The sequence below is a fragment of the Anguilla rostrata genome, chromosome 4, assembly GCF_018555375.3.
Source record: "Anguilla rostrata isolate EN2019 chromosome 4, ASM1855537v3, whole genome shotgun sequence".
NCBI classification, from domain to species: Eukaryota; Metazoa; Chordata; class Actinopteri; order Anguilliformes; family Anguillidae; genus Anguilla; species Anguilla rostrata.
The window spans coordinates 26,311,193-26,331,490 of NC_057936.1; the positions used below are offsets into that span (position 1 = coordinate 26,311,193).

At 40.6% G+C, this 20,298-nt stretch overlaps 1 protein-coding gene across 1 annotated transcript; it reads left to right on the top strand.

Annotated features, from left to right (window-relative positions):
- The first annotated feature begins 1,715 nt into the window (after positions 1-1,715).
- Positions 1,716-17,715, top strand: gpr12 (G protein-coupled receptor 12). The gene is made up of 2 exons (XM_064331824.1): positions 1,716-2,027; positions 10,933-17,715. The coding sequence occupies exon 2, from the start codon at positions 10,945-10,947 to the stop codon at positions 11,959-11,961; it is 1,017 nt and encodes a 338-aa protein (XP_064187894.1). The 5' UTR covers positions 1,716-2,027; positions 10,933-10,944; the 3' UTR covers positions 11,962-17,715.
- Positions 17,716-20,298: the final 2,583 nt, after the last annotated feature.

Below are 20,298 nucleotides of genomic sequence, written 5' to 3' on the forward strand. Positions count from 1 at the left end.
TCAGGGGTGTCCAATTTATCCTCTTATATTACAGTAATTACTTTAATCAGGTGCCATAGTGCTTGGCTAAAACAAAAATCTGCACCTGCACCAGTCCTTTCTGGATAAAATTAGACTCCTCTGCTCCAAATTAATCAATAGCCACAATAGTGCTTTAGCTCCCCAGTGCTGAGAGTATGATCATTTCAAGCTGAAAAAAATAGAATTGAAAGTTTTTTCTGAAATGATAACTCAGAGATGGGTCAAGCCACACCAAAGGAACACAACAGAATATTTATTGTGGGAGTCAAGAAAAGCCTCTATTACATCAACTTACTCAAATTAGATACATCTATTCTTTCTCTAAATGAGTAGGGAGACATGCTTGAGGTTAATTTTTCTTTGGTTGAAGAGTCAAAAATAGTTTGTTATTTGGTTTCTGGAAAGATATTAAAATATAACATGTATGTTCACACAATTGAAAGAAGAGTTCTATTTTTATGCATCTTGTGATTTTTATGTATTGCAGACTATCCAGTTACCAGAGATACTCCGAGCCTACCCTGGTTTCGCATAGCCATCCTTTCAGATTGCATCTTTCCTGATTCTCTGGCCCCCTGTCCATATTCCAATGCACACACACAACAAGCATTGTTTATCCTGATTAATTTTCCTGTTGAACTCAATGGAAAAAATATTCAGTAACAGGAGAAACAATGCTTGTAGTATCTACTGCATATCTGGCAGAAGCATGGTGGTTTGAGGCTCATTTAATACCTTGGACCCTTGATGACTTAAAGCCATTTAGCCAACAAATGTGTTCTATACTGTATCAGCATAATTTACAGCTGAATCTAGTCCCACCCCCCAATTCCCATAGAGATCCATTCAAATGCAAAGAGTTTTTGTATCGCTTGTAGGACAACCTGAAAATAAGATATCCAGATTCTGATGATGTTGGTAGGTCACAGGCATCAGGAAGCTATGGCATGCAAATGATATGCAACCAAATACAAAACATGACTCTTTTATTTGACATTATGTTATTTTGAATACTGTATAAGTGAATTTCCCTATTTCTAGCTTTTCCCCAAATAGTTCAGTGCAGCAAAAGTAAACAAGCAAATTGTGGCACAGGAGGGTTTCAGGAGTGCATTTGTTTAATTCTTGCTAATTTTCTGACCAATGATTTGTTGTTAAGACCAATAAAAGCTTAATATTTAGCCATTTTGGGCTTGGCCCATTTTCTTTGCCCAGGAGTGTATATAGAACCCAAAAGGACCCTTATTTGTATATACTGTAGAACTGAGTTCATATTTTATCAGCACATATTGTAAGTATCATGCTACACTGCACAATCATTACTGAAACTGAAACTAGATCTCAGATTTTAAAATATGGGACCTTTAAACTCTGAAGCAACAAAATGTGAAAACAGAAAGGGCTGGAATATTTAAGCAAGCCACTATCTTGCAGTTCACTGTAGAGGGGCATTGTAATCAACATGAATGGGTTGGATAGAAGCCAGCAAGGATGTTCATCTGAATGAAATCGAGTGTTAATATTTTGTCAATTTTAAGTAGGAATTGTAAGCACAGATTCACGTTGGCTTGTACAGGCTACACATCATCATTGGTAATTTCAATATCAGAAACACCCCACCCACCCTCGCTCCAGTGTGCAGCATGGGGGTCGCTCTTCTTGACTCTGTCCTTGAGACGCTGGCGCACGCGAGCGTCACCACCACCTTGTCTACCGGCAGGGGATCAGAACTTGCTTCTCAGTCTGGTGGCTTCTATATATGTCTTTCGGTCAGCATCCTCCCACCCCTCTACCCCTCTGCCCCTCCCACAGTCGCAGTCGGCAGTGATGTTCGTGCAGTCGGCGTAGCACTCTGTACTCCTTATTACAAAGGACTCGTGAACTGTAGCCTACGGCCGCATTATCCCTCTCTCCCTCCGCCTGCGTGCACCTGAGAACAACCCTGGCAAGAGCATGGCGAAAGAGCAAGGTCCCGGGTTCAACTGACCCTCCCGTGAGAAACCAAGGTAAACAGAAATATTAATAATTCTCGGCTGAATTAATGAACGTGCCAGATTATTTTTTAGTGCAAATGTGGCAGCTTTAATGATAATACTGGGGATGAATCACGTTTGCGGTTAATGCTAAATGATAAAGATGAGGCGGTAGAGGACGTGTTGCTGCCGAGACGAGCGAGGTATTTTGTTGCGTTATTTTCGGTATGGCGCTGGTGGCAGAGAGGAGGCGGCTATCGTGCGCTGCCTCTGAAATTGGGAGAATTAACACCGAGTCTTTGAGTAAACGTACATGTTTTCTATATGTTGGAGAGAGGTGCTAGTTAAAATGATCTGTTGTCTAAGCCTCATGTAAGCCTCACTCGGGATATATATATTCTTATCGTTAAAGCTGTTGTTTTTTATTTTTCGCTATATGATTTCTTAAATTATGATTGAGTATGCTGATGCTGATTACGTTGATAATGTGCATGACTGCATCCATTAATGCTATTAATGTTATGTCATTATTTGCAATATTATCGGCTCACTGGCTTGGGATGCTCTGATTTTTTTTTGCACAGCTGTATGTGGATCTGTCCATTTGCTCATCATGTTTTGCCTCCTGTGGCTTTTTAAGGCATGTCTGCTTCTGCGGTGTGTGGATCAGTGACGTAGCCCTAGGTATTCATTTTGGGGGGGGGCAATTAGCCCGCCTCCGTCAATCGCGCCCACACACACGCGCACACACCTTCCCAAGTCCACTCTATCATGATTATAATTTATATAAAATGATAAAATTCCACGTTACTACATAGGCTACTGAAATGTAATATTATGCCCATTGCCTAGTGTAGCAAAAGTAGGATATCAGCTAGATCCTTTTTGTTTGGTTTGAGGTAACAATTGTGGTTGGGGATTAACCTAATGCATAGCCTGGTCTGAATAAATGCATAGTAAACCCACTGACAATGATCTGTCACTTCTAAATAACAAGCCCATATTTATTTGTTAACAACTTGCAACAGTTGTTTTATAAGTGTTTTATAATTATTTTATACACATGATAATTGCATTTTCTTGGGAAAATGTGTGTGTGACAGCTGAAGTGAGACAGCTGTAGGCTAATCAGATAAAGTTGGGCGCCCATTTCAGTTGTTCTATTACAGTTATAGACTGCAGTATAGACTGTAAAAAGGTATTAATTCAATATTGTGATATGTTGCATTGTTACAATTTTAAAGGAAAGAGAGAGGAAAGAGGTCATTCTACAAGAGAGAGGTACAATCAGTGGATCATGAGTATATGGAGACAATAAAGGCAGGCCAGAAACCAAAATTGTGTTTTTTTATGCCAGGACATGGGGTGTATCCAAGTCCACCTTGAAAAAAAGGATTGGTTAGTGGGTGCTTATGCATATTCCAATGTACTTTTGGCTGGACTGCAACAAATTTGAAGACAATACCATGTCATCAAAAATGAGCATTCTGCATTGTTTTTTCTAAGCTATGTCTAGGCGGGTTTCCAAAAAGGCCATTTGGAGACTCCAAAAGGACACTTGGTAACCAAATGATATTATGGGTCTTTAGAGGTATAAAATACTATGTAGTGTATACTATATGCTAGTGGAAGACTATTACAGAAACTATCTTGCTTTCCCCCTGCCTGTCACCCCCACACCCTCCACACAAACTCTTTGCTGTCTCATTGCCACCTCTGGCAGCTGCAGGTCTGGAAGATTAAAAAATAACTACATTAGCTATATAGTTAACTAATCCATTCATTGTAGTCCATTGATTTAAGTTTTCATCAAATACCCCACCCCCATTAAAGAACAATGTTTTGAAAAACATAGCTAAGAAAATGGTGGGTGTATAAATGACTACAATACACAGAACTTGCTATCTGATGAGCTCCGACATGTTATTAGCCTGATTTTCAAGCACCTATTATCGAAATAGCAAAATGTTTGCACCTGTATATAAAAAGAGCTAGGCGAAATATTGGTCCCACTCTGTACCTAGTTATCTAGAAACAATATGTCTGTTATCTTCCAGAAGCTGTTGTTTCAGTACCTTTGCTTTTTTCTGTGCCCGGCAAATATATTCAAGTTAGCCCAGTTATAGCATTGGCCGCTAAGGAGACGTGTATTGACCACCCGTTGAGATTAGTGCAGCGGCCTTTCTTTTATTCCAGATAGTGTCCACACTAAGACCATAATGTAAGCATGAATTCAACTCTGTGGCACTTTAGCTTCCAAAAATAGGTCAATGATCTCATCTACTTGCCAGTTTTGTAACATAACATTTTCACCTGTGCCTTGTGGAAACATCTGAAGCTGACTACACGTATACATTACAAAATATTTACAGAAACACTCAGCCCATTGTTTCTTCTCATCCATCTTAATTAAATGGGTTGAACAATCAATAGACATGTTAAAAAGACATAAAAACATAATTCAGTCATTGCATTAATGGAATTTCAGTATTATAATGGGGGCAGCATGATCATTATAATGGAACTTGTCTTTAGTTGAGATCATATTGTGGAAGTGCCCCTTGTATATTAATATGTTAATATGACTTATTAAATAAGTTAATATGAGAAAACGTGGTCCCAATCTGCATTTCTAGTGATCTGAACATATTCATAGTTGTAATCCAAGTTGCAGGAAGCAAAACAGGTGTTAGGAAAGTTAGGTTTTCTAGTTGTAAACTATTTTAGCCAGTTAGATAGCCATGATCCCAGTTCACAAGATATTGGCGATTAGCACACAATACTTATCTGCTTTTAAAATTGTAGGAGAGTTCATGCATGTTGTCACTGGCTAGATTGTTTACCATTTTTGTCATGTGGTGGCTAACCAAATTTTCATTCTCAGAAATAAATACAGTTTATCAATCAAGATGTGATATTGTTGTGTGTATTATTGACGTAGTATGCTAATTTTGGGTCAGGGATAGCTCCTGTATGTGTTATCTGTAGGCTATAGCAGATAGAGACGACATGTACCAGGGCTGGTTAGGGACAGCCACCATTGGGGGGAGAGAAAAGAAGAGCAGAAGAGCAGGGTAGAGAGGTGCTGCCACACGGTCCTGTATGCATTTTCTGAACACTGATACAGAACAAGTTACAACTTATTCAGTTGTTATAGTTTATACAGTCAACTAATCTATTTGAAAATGTTTGTTTGCTGAGATGACTTGGTGTATTGTTAGGTTATGGTTATCACTTTAGTGTAAGAGATGAAGAAATACTGGAAAAATCTCAGGGACACATATGTCCAGAAAAAGAGGGAGGAGAAAGAGAGCAGCAGGATTGGCCAGGCTGGAGGGAAACTGAAGAAAAGGCCAAAGTTAATGGATGCCATGGCTTTCCTTGAACAATCTACTGAATTTCAAAGGTGTGAAAGCTATTACAGGCTAAATGGATCCACTACCTACAGTGCTGAACAGAAATCATATGCAAATGACTATGAATGGTAACTGTCATAATTGTGAAAGCTCGCTGTTAGGCTACAACCTAAGTGTTCAAAACGAACTTTAAATCAATAAAAATGGACAGACAGTAGTAGCCTGTTTTATTATTTTAGTAATGCAATTTGAGCATGCTGTTTGTCACATTCTGTTAAAGGCAGAAAGCATGCTCTTTAATTCCCCTCCTGAACTCTCCTTTTGTTTTATTGTAGTGAGAGTTCAGGAGGGAAAAGGTGGCTTTGTTGGCTAGAGACAAGACAAGTGTTAGGGCTAAGACATGACTACGCTGTGCCTTTCTTATCGCTAAACACAGTAACAGAGTGGCATTGCAAGTCTGTTAATTCCTTCTGCTTTTAAATAGAATGCACAGCAGTGAAGATGAGCAGGTGGAGGAGATGCAGGAGTCTGAGACAGGGCCAGGAGTCCAGTTAGATATGTCTGACAGTGAGGGAGAGAGTGTGGCTACTGTAGCTGTCTGGTTCACAGCCTAGATCCTGGCAGGAGATGACCCACAGCAGGGGTCTGCTAGAGGCATGCTTAGAGAGGAAGGAGGCCAAGGAGATAGAGCGAGCCAAGGAAAGGAAATGAAAGATAGAACCTTACTTCCTTTGAGTTTGGCACCAAGCATTCATAGACTCCCTTTGGAAAGGCAGTCAAATTTAAAATGCAGGAGTTTTATTCTCAGCAGCCCCAAATACTTACACGAGAATTTAATTTAAATAACAAGCACAATCATCGAGGTCAACGATTGGCTGAAAGTTACACCTCAGACTTGTGTCTTTACTGCTTCCTGATTACAAAGTCCAATCAGAGCCAGCCAGAGATGTTTTGGCCAATGGGATGCAGCCAAGGAAACGTGTTCCTTGCGCGAAAACTAGAAACAGAGGGTGCTTGTTATTGAGGTCGGCGTATGCCTAAATGAGACGCTCTTGAACTTGATATTATGCGCAAATTTGAATTGGATTGTATTAGAATAATGCAGTAATTTTAGATAAAATAAAAGGCGTAGTAATTTTCAAAAGGCTGAATTACCTATATCTAGCAACTTTCAAGTCTCATAGAGTGTTTTTCCACACCATTTCAACATGAATAGCAGTGAATGACGTCTGTCTGGACAAAATGTAAACAAACACAATATCTCAAGAAAATGCATTAAAAATACAGAAAAGTAACTTAAATACACAAAGTGTAAGACTGTATTAAAAACAGAACTCTTACTAAGATGTGACCAACAACAACTGATTATTATTTATAGAACATACCTGATTCTACTAATCAAGGTTCTTAGCGAAGACTCTAGTGGCTGATTAGTAGAATCAGGTATGTTCCTGCTTGGTGAAACAAAAGCCGACACCCACACTGATCCTTTATGGATAAGATTGGGGACCCCTTCTCTAAAACCTGAAAGCACCTAATCAAGAAAAATTAAGAGCTTGTTAAAATTTTGGGATTGAAATTGTGGCTGGAACGAAAACCAGCCTTCACAGGGGCCCACAGGACCGAGTTTGAGTTAAGTAATAATAATAGTAAATAATAATAAATAATAATTGAACAAATGAACAAATAATTTCTTACATAGTAATAGCCTAGATCAGTGTATAGAAGCTATAGGTAGGACCACCAGTTTGTCTCCACTACGTCACCTGCAAGGAATTAAACTTGTATTTCAGTTGTCATCCTCCGGAGGTCCCCATAGGCACTCCAATGGCCCAGTCAATAAACTTATTGTAGAGTTGTAAACTTATTTATTTAAAAAAACAATTAGTTGATCTCATATGGGGAGAGTCAGGCAGGAATCTAGGATCGAGTATCACTGCAGTAACTAACACGCTCCTGCCTGTACTGCATTTAAAATACTGCAGCATGTCCATGGTAGTAAGGAATCAAGCTGAATTTTACATTAGTGTCACTTGTAAACAGCACTGTCAATTGTTGTATGTGCTTAATTAGTGTCAATTACTTTATCAACCTAGATGATTGAGGTGGTGCAATTTGGATAATCATTTGAGAAGTGGTTTGACAAATAGGCCATCATGACCTCTAGCTGGCTAAGGACTGAAGTACAAAGCGAGAAAACAAGGGAAGACAAACTGGTGGCCCTGGCTATAGGTTACCTCAGTCATTTAAAACAATTTTAAAAAATTAGCTGTCTATGTGGATCTTTTACAGAGTGACAGCATTGCTAGACTAGCTGTCAGGGAATTGGCTAGCATGCAGTGTTCTTTTATAGGCAGCTTTATCAACACTTAGCTAAATTAATCTGGGATGAGGAATAACTCTAGTGTAATAACATTCTACACAGAGACGTCAATCAAGGTTATGCTTTAATACATGGTATCATGGAGAGAACACAGAATCTGCAGTTCTCTGAAGAATGCACATTTTATTCAGCAAGCTTTATAACTTACAGTTCTTGAAAAGATGAGAAACAACAATAAATATTTCTCTAAGGGAACTAATTAAAAATGGGAGGTAACATATTTATATTGTCATCAATCATACGCTGTATTCTCTAGGCTTTAAGTTGCCAGCTGCGGGCTCATTTGAACTGGAAATATGTCAATAAATTTGGCACATTTGGCATCTGTGCCAAAGACCTCCTTTTCTGCCACTGAATATTTCTGCTCAGTAGAGGTCAAGGTGCAGGAAGCAAAAGGTACAGTATGTTTAATATTGAATGGGTGTAGCTGCATGAAAACCCCTTTGGTGCTATAGTCTGGGGCATCTGTGGGATCGTAGGCAGTGACTGGTCAAACAGGGCAAGTGCTGAGCTGTCAGTGATAAGTAATTTGACTCGCTGGAAACTTTTCTGTGCATCAGTAGTCCATGTGAATGTAGGCTTTACATAGCAGGTTTCTCATTGGTCCACGATGGTGGTATGGTTCGGAATAAACCTGGCGTACCACACCGTCAGGCCAAGGAAAGACCTGAGGGATGCAGTGTCACTGGGAGCTGGAGCATCATGATCACAGATGGCGGTGATGTGGTCATCACTCGACTGCAGACCATCTTTGTAGAAACTCTGCTTTTCTTGGTAGAAGTTTAATTTGTCTTTGTTCATTTGTTTTTGTTCCTACAGCCTGTGTAGGGCAGCTTTTCAAGCATGTTTTACTTTATGTTCGGTACAGGCAGAGTACACAATGTCATCCCGATATGACTAGACTCCAGGTAAACCTTTCAGCGCAGCTAACATCCATCTATCCATTATCTATACCCGCTTATGCCTGGTCAGGGTTGTGTGAGGTGCTGGAGCCTATCCCAGAATGCATTGGGTGAGAGGCAGGAATACACCTTAGACAGTTGTGCAACCAACAACAGTTTTTGAAATGCTGTTGGAACAGAGGTTATAACCCAAAAGATACTCGTTTGTATCTGAAAAATCCATTGTGGGTTCAAAAGGCCATCTGGGTCTTGTTTCACAAACCAGGACAAACGAGGTAACTGCACTGAGAAAAATCTGGAACCGTCCCAAATCTGTAATACAGATTGAAGTAAAAAGAGCTGTTCAGGGTTTTACTCAGTCCAGGTCTGTGCTGGCCTAATGCAGAGAAATCTGGTTGTATACAATGGCAAGGTCAATAGTTGAAAACATGGTTGCCCCTCTCACCTCGGAGAACATATGTGGATTGAGATATCTCTGATTATGGCTTTGTTGGGCCCCCTGAGGTCGACACATCTGCACTCCTCCTGATGACTTTTGTTGTTTTGGCATGTGTTGACTCTCTCGATGATGTCTGCATCAAGTAGCCATTTCAGCTCTGGCGAAACAGCTTCTCTTACCGAAAATGGTAACCATCTAAGTTTCTGTTGTACAAGCTTTACATCATCATGTGCTTCCACCTTATGCACAAAGTTGGTAGCACAGCCGGTACGTGCAGGTGGAGTGTTTACTTCCATGATGGACTGTTTGGCTGAGGTCAGCACTTTATTAACAGAAATGCACATTTTCAATGCCACTATGAAATCCATGCCCACTAATGGTGTGCCTGTCTGAACAGTGTAAAAGGAAGCTGGAGCTGAGCGTCCGTCATGGTGCACATGTGTATCCAGGCAACCAAGAACAGTGATACTGTCTTTTTATTAGGTCACCAGATGCACATCAGTAGGTTTCAGTGCTATGTCAAGAAAGGATTTCTGATACACCTCCTCTGGCAGTATTGCAACTGATCATCCAGTATCTACAACCAGATTTACTGACTTTTGCATAGTGGCTGGGCCTATGTCAACATCACAGATTATTTTATTTGGAACAGGGCTTGTTATGTATAGTACAGTGAGCTCAAGCACTTAAATCTGCCTGACATGCTTTTGACTAGAATGACATACCTTAGCAAAGTGCTCCATTTCCCTACTTGATTTTCAGATCATATTGACAGCAGGGAATTTGGATGAATAAGCAAAGTGCTTTTCTGAGTCACACCCATAGCATTTTCAGACTGTGTAGGATTTGCACCATTTGCATGTTTGACATGAAACGGTCTTTTCACTTAGAAATGCTAAATCATCCTACTTTGTTAAAACACTGTCTGATTGTGGTGGTAATCCTGCTAAATTGATATTCAAATTCATTCATATCTTTCCTATCACAGTATTTTAAATTCCCATCAGTCCGGTTTCTGGCCTGATCACAGTACTTTGACTGCAACCAGTAAATCAGTAAATTACATTTTCTGTTTCCTGGACAGGAAAGAGCATTTGCCTTGTTTGTTGACTTGTTAAACGCCTTTGATACGGTAGACCACAAAATTCTTTTAGATAGGCTCAAATCCTTTGGTTTTGATGAAAATGCTTGTAAGTGGTTGGCAGAACACAAGCCATTATGCTTGATGGGCATCGGTCTGCTTTTCTGGAGGTCACAAAGCGTGTGCCACAACTGTTTGTTAACCCAGACACTACGTCAGCTACGTCACTGGTGTGGATGTATGTTTTTGTGTGAATTAAAATGCAATTGCAACGTTTTAGGAGGTTTGGGTGATTTAAAAAAGAAAAAGGTTTTTTTCTTTTTTTTTTTACATTGATGGCACAGTCAGTATGTAAACAAAAGTTCATTAATTATGGCAGAGCCACTCTTCTAATTTCACCATGAGACATCAATGAACATGCCTGCAAGCAAGCTCAATTTTTTGCTGTTTCAAACTCATTTTACTTTGAACTTCCTTTCTTGCATTTGTAACAGCTGCATTGTCTTACAAATTTGTGACTGTTAGTAAATAGTTTATGTATGTGTGCCTTATTTTGGCATGTGTGTTACTGGAGCATGTGTATTTGTGTTTGAGCAAGAGGGTTTGTGAGTGTGTGTACTAAAAAATGTATCTGTTTTTCAGATACGTAACAGAAAGTGTTCATTTTGTGTTCATTTTTCTTTATTCATTTTAAGTTTTTAACCACAGTCATATTAGAACCTTAGTGCATATGAGGAGTGTGTATGTAATCTGAATCTGCTGTCACTCTCTTCTCAGACGGGGGGCACTATGAGTGAGGAGTCGCCAGTAACCCCCAGCTGGATGACTCCTGACCCCATCTGGGCCAGCACGGGGGCAGTAACTGAGAACATCACCGCAGCAACGTTCTCCCCGGCAGCTGTATCCCCCCAGTCCCCCGAGTGGCTGGTGAACCCCTGGGATGTGGTGCTGTGCACATCAGGAGCGCTGATTGCCTGTGAGAATGGCCTAGTGGTGCTGGTCATCTGGCATAACCCTGCCCTGCGTGCCCCCATGTTCCTGCTCATCGGCAGCCTGGCACTGGCTGACCTCCTGGCTGGCCTGGGCCTCGTCCTGCACTTCTTCTTTGCCTACCTGCTGCACTCCGATCCCACCCAGCTGCTGACAGTGGGGTTGGTGGTAGCATCCTTCTCTGCTTCCATCTTCAGCCTGCTGGCCATCACGATTGATCGTTACCTGTCTCTGTACTATGCCCTCACCTACAACTCTGAGCGCACGCTAACCTTCACCTACACCATGCTGGTGCTGCTGTGGGGCGTGTCGCTCTGCCTGGGCTTGTTGCCTGTCACTGGCGTCAATTGCCTGGGAGCAGAGTCTACCTGCAGCGTGGTGCGGCCACTGACCAAGAACAATGTAGCGGTGCTATCGGTCTCCTTCCTGCTGCTGTTTGGCCTAATGCTACAGCTCTACGTGCAGATCTGTAAAATAGTCCTGCACCACGCCCACCAGATTGCACTGCAACACCATTTCCTCACGGCTACGCCCCACTACGTCACCACCCGCAAGGGAGTGTCCACCCTGGCCCTCATCCTGGGCACCTTTGCAGCCTGTTGGATGCCCTTCACCGTCTATTCCCTGGTGGGAGACTATACCTACCCACCCCTCTACACCTATGCCACCCTAGTACCTGCCACCTACAACTCCATCATTAACCCGCTCATCTATGCCTTTCGCAACCAGGAGATTCAGCGGGCGCTGTGGCTGGTCTGCTGTGGATGTGTTCCTGCTAGTGTGGCCCAGCGTGCTCGCACGCCTAGTGACGTCTGATCCAAGTCCAGCTCTAGGCCCCTGCCAGATTTGGCCAGAGAGCTGGCCAGGGTGATCACACTGATACCGAAGAAAGGGAGAGGAGCGAGACAGCATTTGCACCTACTTTGCTGTGTACCCACACAAGGATGAGGGATAAGGGCTGTTCTTCTGGCTAAGCGTCTTCCCCATCCCCACACATGCAACACTTACTCCCACACACCTCCCCCTAACAGACCCTAACTGTAAGGGAGGGAGATGAGCTTTATTGTCTGTATATATTCTGTACATAATTGGCATCTTAGGCTTTTTTGTTCAGCTCTTGCAGTCAGGTATTTCTCCTCTGGCATGCTGAATGAAAAGTGGGGCTGATGGGGGCACCTGGTGCTGCAGGCAGGGTGTGTGCACCCTTCTCATCTCCTGCATTCAGTACAGTACGTGCTCTGAAAGCTAAGAACCCCATGCTAAAAATAGCCAGCACTCTGCTCTGCACTTCTCATCCCTCCAAAGAGAGGTGCATTGCCCTTCCTGCATGTCTTTACCATTTGAATCACGATCCTCATGTGAGTCCCAATGTATAACATTCAGGAAACTGCTAATTAACACTGGACTAATGTGAGGAAAAAGCATTAAATCCCTTTTTATAATATAAATGTTACACGGCGGTGTGACACCCCTGTGAGGGAGATGTGGCTGTTCCGTGAGTGGACTGTTGGAAAAATAAATTTACGAACACCTTCCCTCTCACGGGTTCCGGGCAAAAACAATAAACTAAAATATCAAAGACAAAAGAAAGTAAAATGGAGCAACAGCTTTTCAGCTCGCCGCTCCTAGCTGGCCAGCTTCTCAGTGGCGGTTAACTTTCTTTGTCACGTGCTCCGACAAACAAAACTGAAACTCGCTCTCTCGGTGTGTACTCCGAGTCTCAGCCCCAAACTGTGGAGAGAAACACACCTTTAAGCTCCTGGGCTGATTAGTTAACGCAGCCCAGGTGCATGTGCTCTCTCCACCAGTCGGCGTTACCGAGACCAGTCCACTTCCCTGGCGGACCAATGCGGCAATAAATTTGTGCTTATATATGGCGGTTTAGCTACCCACTCCCCCAAAAAACTTGCTTTGTAAAGCTATTTAAGAATACTTAATTGTAGTTTTAGAAACGCAGCTAGTGTAAATGAAGACCAGACAAAAACAGGTGCAAATATTCATGTATTCATCTCTCACATCTGTGATTATTTCAGTGGCGTTCCAAATAGATGCTTTACTGTCTAAAACAATTAACCATTTCTTTCTGTGCATAAAGTGTTTTGTAAAAAGCAGGATTTTATGCATTGAAATTCAGAGATAGGGTGTACTGAATGTATTTTTAATGGGTTTCAGGAATGCGACTTTAGATTTTTGGAACTATTTAGGACACTGAATCCATTGTCTCAAATGCTGCAAAACCCCTGAATGGAGCTGCAAGAGACACGCAATACCCACAGGCTGCACCGTATTCTCACTCTTGCTATGGTTACCAAATTAATAGTTTCACAGTTGGCAGTATCTGGAATGCCTCCCCCAAAAACAAAATGTATATTTTTATTTGTTTTTTTGATGTGTTCTTCAAAGAGCCACTGAGTCAAATGATAGGTAGCAAATTTGCAACAGTAAAATAACATGCTGTCATTTACTGTGACCAAAAAAGGCAGAATGTCAGTACCACCGTGCCTCCATCATGGTGAAGGCACACAGTTAACATTTGCAGTACCCCACCCTACAGCAACCCACACTGTATACCTGGCAACCTTTCATTTTTCAGTTCAATTTGCTCTGTACATTTTCTTAAATGTAATAAAAAGACACTGCCTTATAAGGATATACCCATGAAACTTCCAAATATTAATAGGGGATTTATTACATTACAGGCATTTAACAGATGCAGTTATCCAGAGCAACTTACACAACTTTTTACATTGCATTTACATTGTATCCATTTATACAGCTGGATATATACTAAAGCAATGCAGGTTAAGTACCTTGCTCAAGAGTGAGGGTCCGACCTGAGAATTGAACCTGTGACCTTTTATTTTAACACTACACTGCCCGTATCAGTACGTTTCATAATTAATTACTGTTAAAATAAATTAACAGTAAAGATACGATTGAACTAAACAAGAGTGGCACAACTTTTTCGCACCAGAAGAGTATCTGGAAAAGTCGTATTTATGAACAACTTGATAAATGTTTTTTATAAAATCAAGGAAAACCTGAAATGTGAATAACTATTTGTAATACTCAGGTCCTGGTGGCTGGGACTAAATTATTTAAATAAACCAAGTATATTCAGAACTTGTTAATATTTAGATCCAGGCAAGATTCAGAAATAGCTGTAATTCAGAATACATTCAGATTCATCCATTCAGCCCAGACACCAGCTATTCCAGTCACTAGCCACACCCCTGCTTCTTGATGGTGGGGAGGGTGGGGTTAACTAGTCTCATCCTCATGGCAAAGGCCAGTTAGCAATAACTATGTGCTGAGTTTGAAATGGACTACAGGATTATCTAACAGCAATAACACCAAAAAATATATACCCCACCCTCTTGCCCTCTCTGTTGAAATAAAGCCCAAGAGCCTTTGCATTCCTAACATCAGAACAATCAGTTCTGCCAGATCCAGAATCTAACACACCACCTGCAAAGTGTGAGGCCGACCCAGAGCTTGGGATTTGGCCGGACCAAGACGTGGAGCTCATAGCGTAGAATCCCGCCATGAGAAGAAAACCCCATATTCTGCTCCCATGAAGGAACATCCCATTATATTCTGCACTATGGATGTACAGTCTGTTTACTTCTGCAAGGGGGAGATAATAACAACAGGCAGCAGATTTCAGCTTGCTACTTTTCACTTCTGTGTGTTTATGTTGGCATGTGCATGCACAGCATTGTTATTATATGGAAGATGTTTGAGTACATGCAAAACATATTGGGAGTTGAGTAGTCATTGGGATCTGTGGAGAATCTGGGTGTGCCTCAAGATTTTTTCCACTCTGTATTAAGCCGATTGGTTAGATATTGCCGCTGTAGAACCCTTCGGCCAATGACTAAAGCCAAGCCAGTGACTGAAACTGGGACCCAATCCCTTGATCCACTATTTTCTGAATGCTAGGTTGACTTCCTGTTGCGCTGAGGAACCTTCCTGTTTCCCCAGAGGAAGGGCTGGGGGTCTTCCAGTTATCCTGAAGAAAGTGGACACCTCCCCCTACCTATCCACCTGGAAAATATTACCTGAATTAACTCACTGCCCTGAATGGTGCATGCGTGATTGCATTTTAGCCTGGTGGGTCTGTGAGTGTGTGGGTTGGGCGGGTCAAGGTGAGGAGAGAACCATCACTTCATGTGTAGAATGTGATGTCACACCTCAGATCGTTCAACAAGAATCTATTTTGTAATATTTTTTTAAATATAGTTTATATTTTTTCCAGCTTGCCTATTAAATTTTGATATTGTAAATGGACACCGAATATACCTTCTGAATGTGAAGTACTAATTATGGAATATTTGTTCCTGTTGATGTGATACTGAGGCCCATTGTCCAATGTAGGTCCTCTCTTCTGTCGAGTTGCAGAGCTGGAAGGGTGTGAGGTTGTCATATATCACTACTCACCAGCAGGGCTTCACTGTCTTTAGCCCACAATGCCCTGCTCTTAGCCAGTAGGTTGTGCAATATTGAGCAGGGTTGTGCATAATTCAGAATTTTTGGATTTGCTCCCATTTAATTCATGAGTTGGAATTTCAGTTGAGTTGGCCACACCTCACAGGAAGTTATAGTGGAATTTGAATTGAAATGACATGAAGTGGAATCAGTCATGCAACAAGAGAACTTCATTACATCTAACATAGTTTACCACAAAATACCAAAAATTATATAATTCATTTCTAGAAATGATTCCCATCTATTTTTGTGTATAATCACAAGTAATAGTTTTTCATTTCTGTACCTATTAAGATTAATGCTGTTTTAAACAGTTGTGTTGTAGACCTCATAGAGAATTCTGTTACATATTTTAAGCCACAATCCCTTTCATTTCCAATTGAATGTTTTACAGACACTTAAGGCATTACTTATTTGCATATTAAGTTCATATGGCATTGTGTGTATTCTTTCATTAGAATGGACATAATCTAGGTAGTCTCAATAAATAAGAAGTTATACCACAATATGATGGATTTGATAAAATAATTTTTGGCCTGAATGCATTTTATTAATCATTTTTATTACATTTAGTAGATAAGTTCCATTCTGTTCTAATATGTAGGATTTACTATCAGGGTGCCAAAGGTATCAATAGAAGTAACTATTTAAAAAAACCACTGAGGCAGTGGGTGATCGCATCCATGCAAGATGAATGTTTCGTACCTTTATGTTTTAGCAGCATTGTGTATGAATTTAATTGAATTTAATTGAGTTTTAATTTCACTTCCTTAATTTAAAATTGAATTGCAATTCATCATCCTGTTTGCTGCCAAATTCAAGAATTGTTTTGGAGTTAAAGAGGGATTCACAATCTAATTCTGAATGGTGCACAACCCTGGTATTGAAAGGGGACCACTTATTTTGGTCTCCATGGTTACTCCTCAGACATACAGGATGGCCAAGATTGCCTGACCTGAACACAGGTCATCTGAGGAACTTTTTTTTTTTCTTAAATCATAGAACATGCCCTTACAAAAAAATCTCATGTGAACACCAAACATGTGAACTATAAAAATAATCCCACTTATAAAGTGAGAGTGGGAAAAGGTAACCTATGCTATTTCCAGTCACATGTTTTGTTTTCACATGTCAAAAATGTAGTTCACATTTGAAAAAGTCAAGTCCCATTTAAAAATGTAGAATTTCACAGTTTCATGTCCCAGGTTTTGTTATCGCATGTGGAAATTTACATTCACGTGAGAAAATCCAATCACACAAAAATGTCCAGTGCATGTGACATTTTCTTGTGATTTTCACATGTGAAAACGTTATTTGTTCTTAAGGCTACATGTTTTCTTCTTTATAAAGTAAGGAAGTACTTCCTGTCCAGGCTGCATGCGCCTCGTATTCCTCAAACAACAGTACCCCAGCCTGACTCACACAAGAACAGCAGAGAGGTAACCACCTCAGTCAGGTGCTTTGGTTGGAGTCCTGGGTCTGTGTGCTCTGTAACTCTCTTAGCACAGAAAAATCTACATTTCAATGCGTCTTCTTACTCCAACACAGAAGAAAACTGTCCCACAAAGTCATGCATGTGTGTACGCTTTCACGCATATACATACATGCATACACCCTGTGGGACTGCACTGCCTGAATGACTGTAACTGCCTATGAATTTCACACCCCACTTCCTGGGTTGGGGCTTCCTGAGCAGGCAGAGCCATGTGCTGCTGTGAGCTCCTTGTACAGAGCATGCCCAGTGAGTGTGTTTGTGTGTGTATGTTTTTGGGGATGGGGGGTGGATGGGGGGGGGGGGGCGCTTCAGTAGCATTGTGTATAAGTGTGTTAAACTGTGAAATGCACTTTACTTTTCAACCAGAAATGGCACAACCGATTACGTATCTGCAAAATAAACTATACGCGATAATCAATGTGTACTAATCAATGTGCACTAATTAACCAAGACATTGTATGACATTGTGCTGATCAGTGATGTATATTTTTTGTGCTCATTGTCATCATTATTATCTCTCCAGTTGACTTGAGAGATCTGGTTAATTTTGTATCAAATAATGTGCTGTGCATTATCAATAAACCTTTTTTTTTTTCCACAAACTCAGTCGTGTTTCAGTTTCTGAGCTATTCACCTTCCATTGAGACTCGAGCTATAATTTCTATGAATTCCATGGAAACCAGCATCTAAGGTGTTCAATTTCCATGGAGACAGATACCAAAGATACACAGTTTCCATGGAGACTGCTACCACAGTTTTATTGTTTCCATGGGCAGTCAGAACGATGCAGACAGTCACTTGACTGATGGAATAGCAGAAACAGTGTGTTCCAGGTATTTAAGGGTGTTATCTGAGCTCACAGTCATACAGACTTCACTGCAGAGACGGACTGTGATGCAAGGTTAGAGGTCACATGGGACAGTTCACATAAGCATAAACTCCCACATATGCACAGTACATCCTGGTTTGTCCTATTGGTAAACTGTCTCCTATTTTAACATTCTGCAGAGAAGGAAAAGGAGTACACTCTGGAATAAACAGTGATGACCCAAAAAACCTGCCAACTTCTGAACCCCACACCTTCAACCCTGACCCACCTCTTGACATTCACCTTATAACACATTCAGTTATCCACATCTCGCTCATTCAACCCATTCACTCATCTGTCCTAATTTTCTCTCACATTCATGTATCTGCTCTCCTTCCCTTAGAACACATTTTCAGTGCTTTCTGGAAGCATCAACAAGGATCTTGGCTTATTTAATCATTCCTGTCAGCTCTCTCTCTACACTGACCTCATTATCAGGTCTCTCTCCACACTATCTCAGCTCAACTCTTCCCCTCCACACTGATATTAGGTCATATGTTAATCCATGCTGATCTCAGGTCAGGTCATCAGAGAGGTAGACTTCACATGTTTTTCTCCAGGCACATTATTGTAATACGCAGTAATATACTGTGTGTACCCTCTAAATCACTCTTATCTATTGAAATGGACTTCAATCATTGTCTAATCAAACAGAAACAAAAGGACCTCATGTCAGAATAAACAGAATAAAGAATGTTTATAACCAAGGCCGAACTTGACCTGCCTCAACCCCAATGTACCCCTTGTCCTGCTCGTGGTATTATGTATTGAGAGATCTCATATATAAAACAGGTTAAACTATACATGTCCTGGATTTAAAAAACTCCTTGACCACAAGTGTGCAAAATCTAAGGGTGGATATGCAGAACTACTAAAAAATCTATGAAGCAAAAATAAGCAGTGCACCCAGTGCCTCCAAATTTATCCAAAATGTCTGAATTATCCAGTAAATCACAACATAATACAAAATATCTAAGGGTCCAGAAACATATCCAAAATCTCTCCAAAAATGAATAATTATGTCCATTATAAAGCATATAAATGTGCCCCTTACGAAGGTTTAAGATGAAACATTGATATCAGATTAAAAAATAATGCAAAAACATTGTCATACAATGTGGTAAAGTACCTAAATGTGTGATCATTAACTCACGTATGGTTTTCTGGTCTCTACTGTATGTAATGTTTTCTTGTATGGGGATGGTACGACATTAAAACAATATTCAACTGTCAACCACGTTTTGACAATGTTCCAGCTTTCACGTCACATCCAGTGTATGAAACACAAACCATCAATTTCAAAATGAACGTATATAACCGAAATATTTTGAGCAGTAACACTTCCTTATGGACAATGAAATCTTATCTGTATTCAGTAGATAGAGACAAAGACAAAGAATCAATGATGTCATTCTCCTCTTCTGACCTAGTCAAGAAAACAGTATATCAGCTAGGTCTATCAGCGAACATATGCCTAAGCCATGCTCAGAAGTTTGCAAGAATAATCATATTTTCCAAGAAATTATGAAACTCATCGATAATGTTTCACTGGGTGCAGTGTCTTTTACTGCTACCATAAAGTGAATGCATAAGGTGGAGATAATGAGACAAAACATTCAGTTACGCTGAGCTATAAAACGCTATTCCAAAAGTACAATTAGACATATTATACATCATTAGAAAGCTTATTCTGTCACCTATTGGATAAATGAATTGTCAATCAAGCCAGATTGTACTACAAAGGACGACAACACCGTAAACAACAGTTTGGTATTACACACAGCTATTTTGGAAGGTACCCAGGCGTCACAATGAGCGTATATTTCTCAAACGGATTGACCAAGACAATATATGACCATTAAGTCTTGAAAGGGACATCTCTATGCATAAGACTAATGGTGAAGTTGTATATTCATTCCATATTTAGTCCTAAGATATTGACAGTAGAATGACATGGTATCGTTCTAGAAAAATTCCATGTTTATTTCAATGTTCAGTGAGCAGCGTTTTTCACAGCTGTACTGGCATATCTTTGGCTATTGACGGAATACACATTTTTAGAGGTGAAAGAATGTTTTTATGAATGCCCAGGTAGACACTATTGTTCAGTGTGTCGTGGGTGGGGTGTGTAGTTGAAGATGAGACTGCAGGGAGGGGGTGCTTGATAAATGGATGACCAGTGGCACTTAGAAACTTAGTTGTCCTGAATCGTCTACTAATAAAGCTAGAACATAGAGTTTGTGTTTTCAACTCATAGTTTGGTTGCAGGAGCACTGAATGTCTGAGTTAAGCAATCTCAGGA

Coding starts and splice junctions, on each gene's coding strand:
- gpr12 (XM_064331824.1), top strand. CDS start 10,945: ATGAGTGAGGAGTCGCCAGTAACCCCCAGCTGGATGACTCCTGACCCC.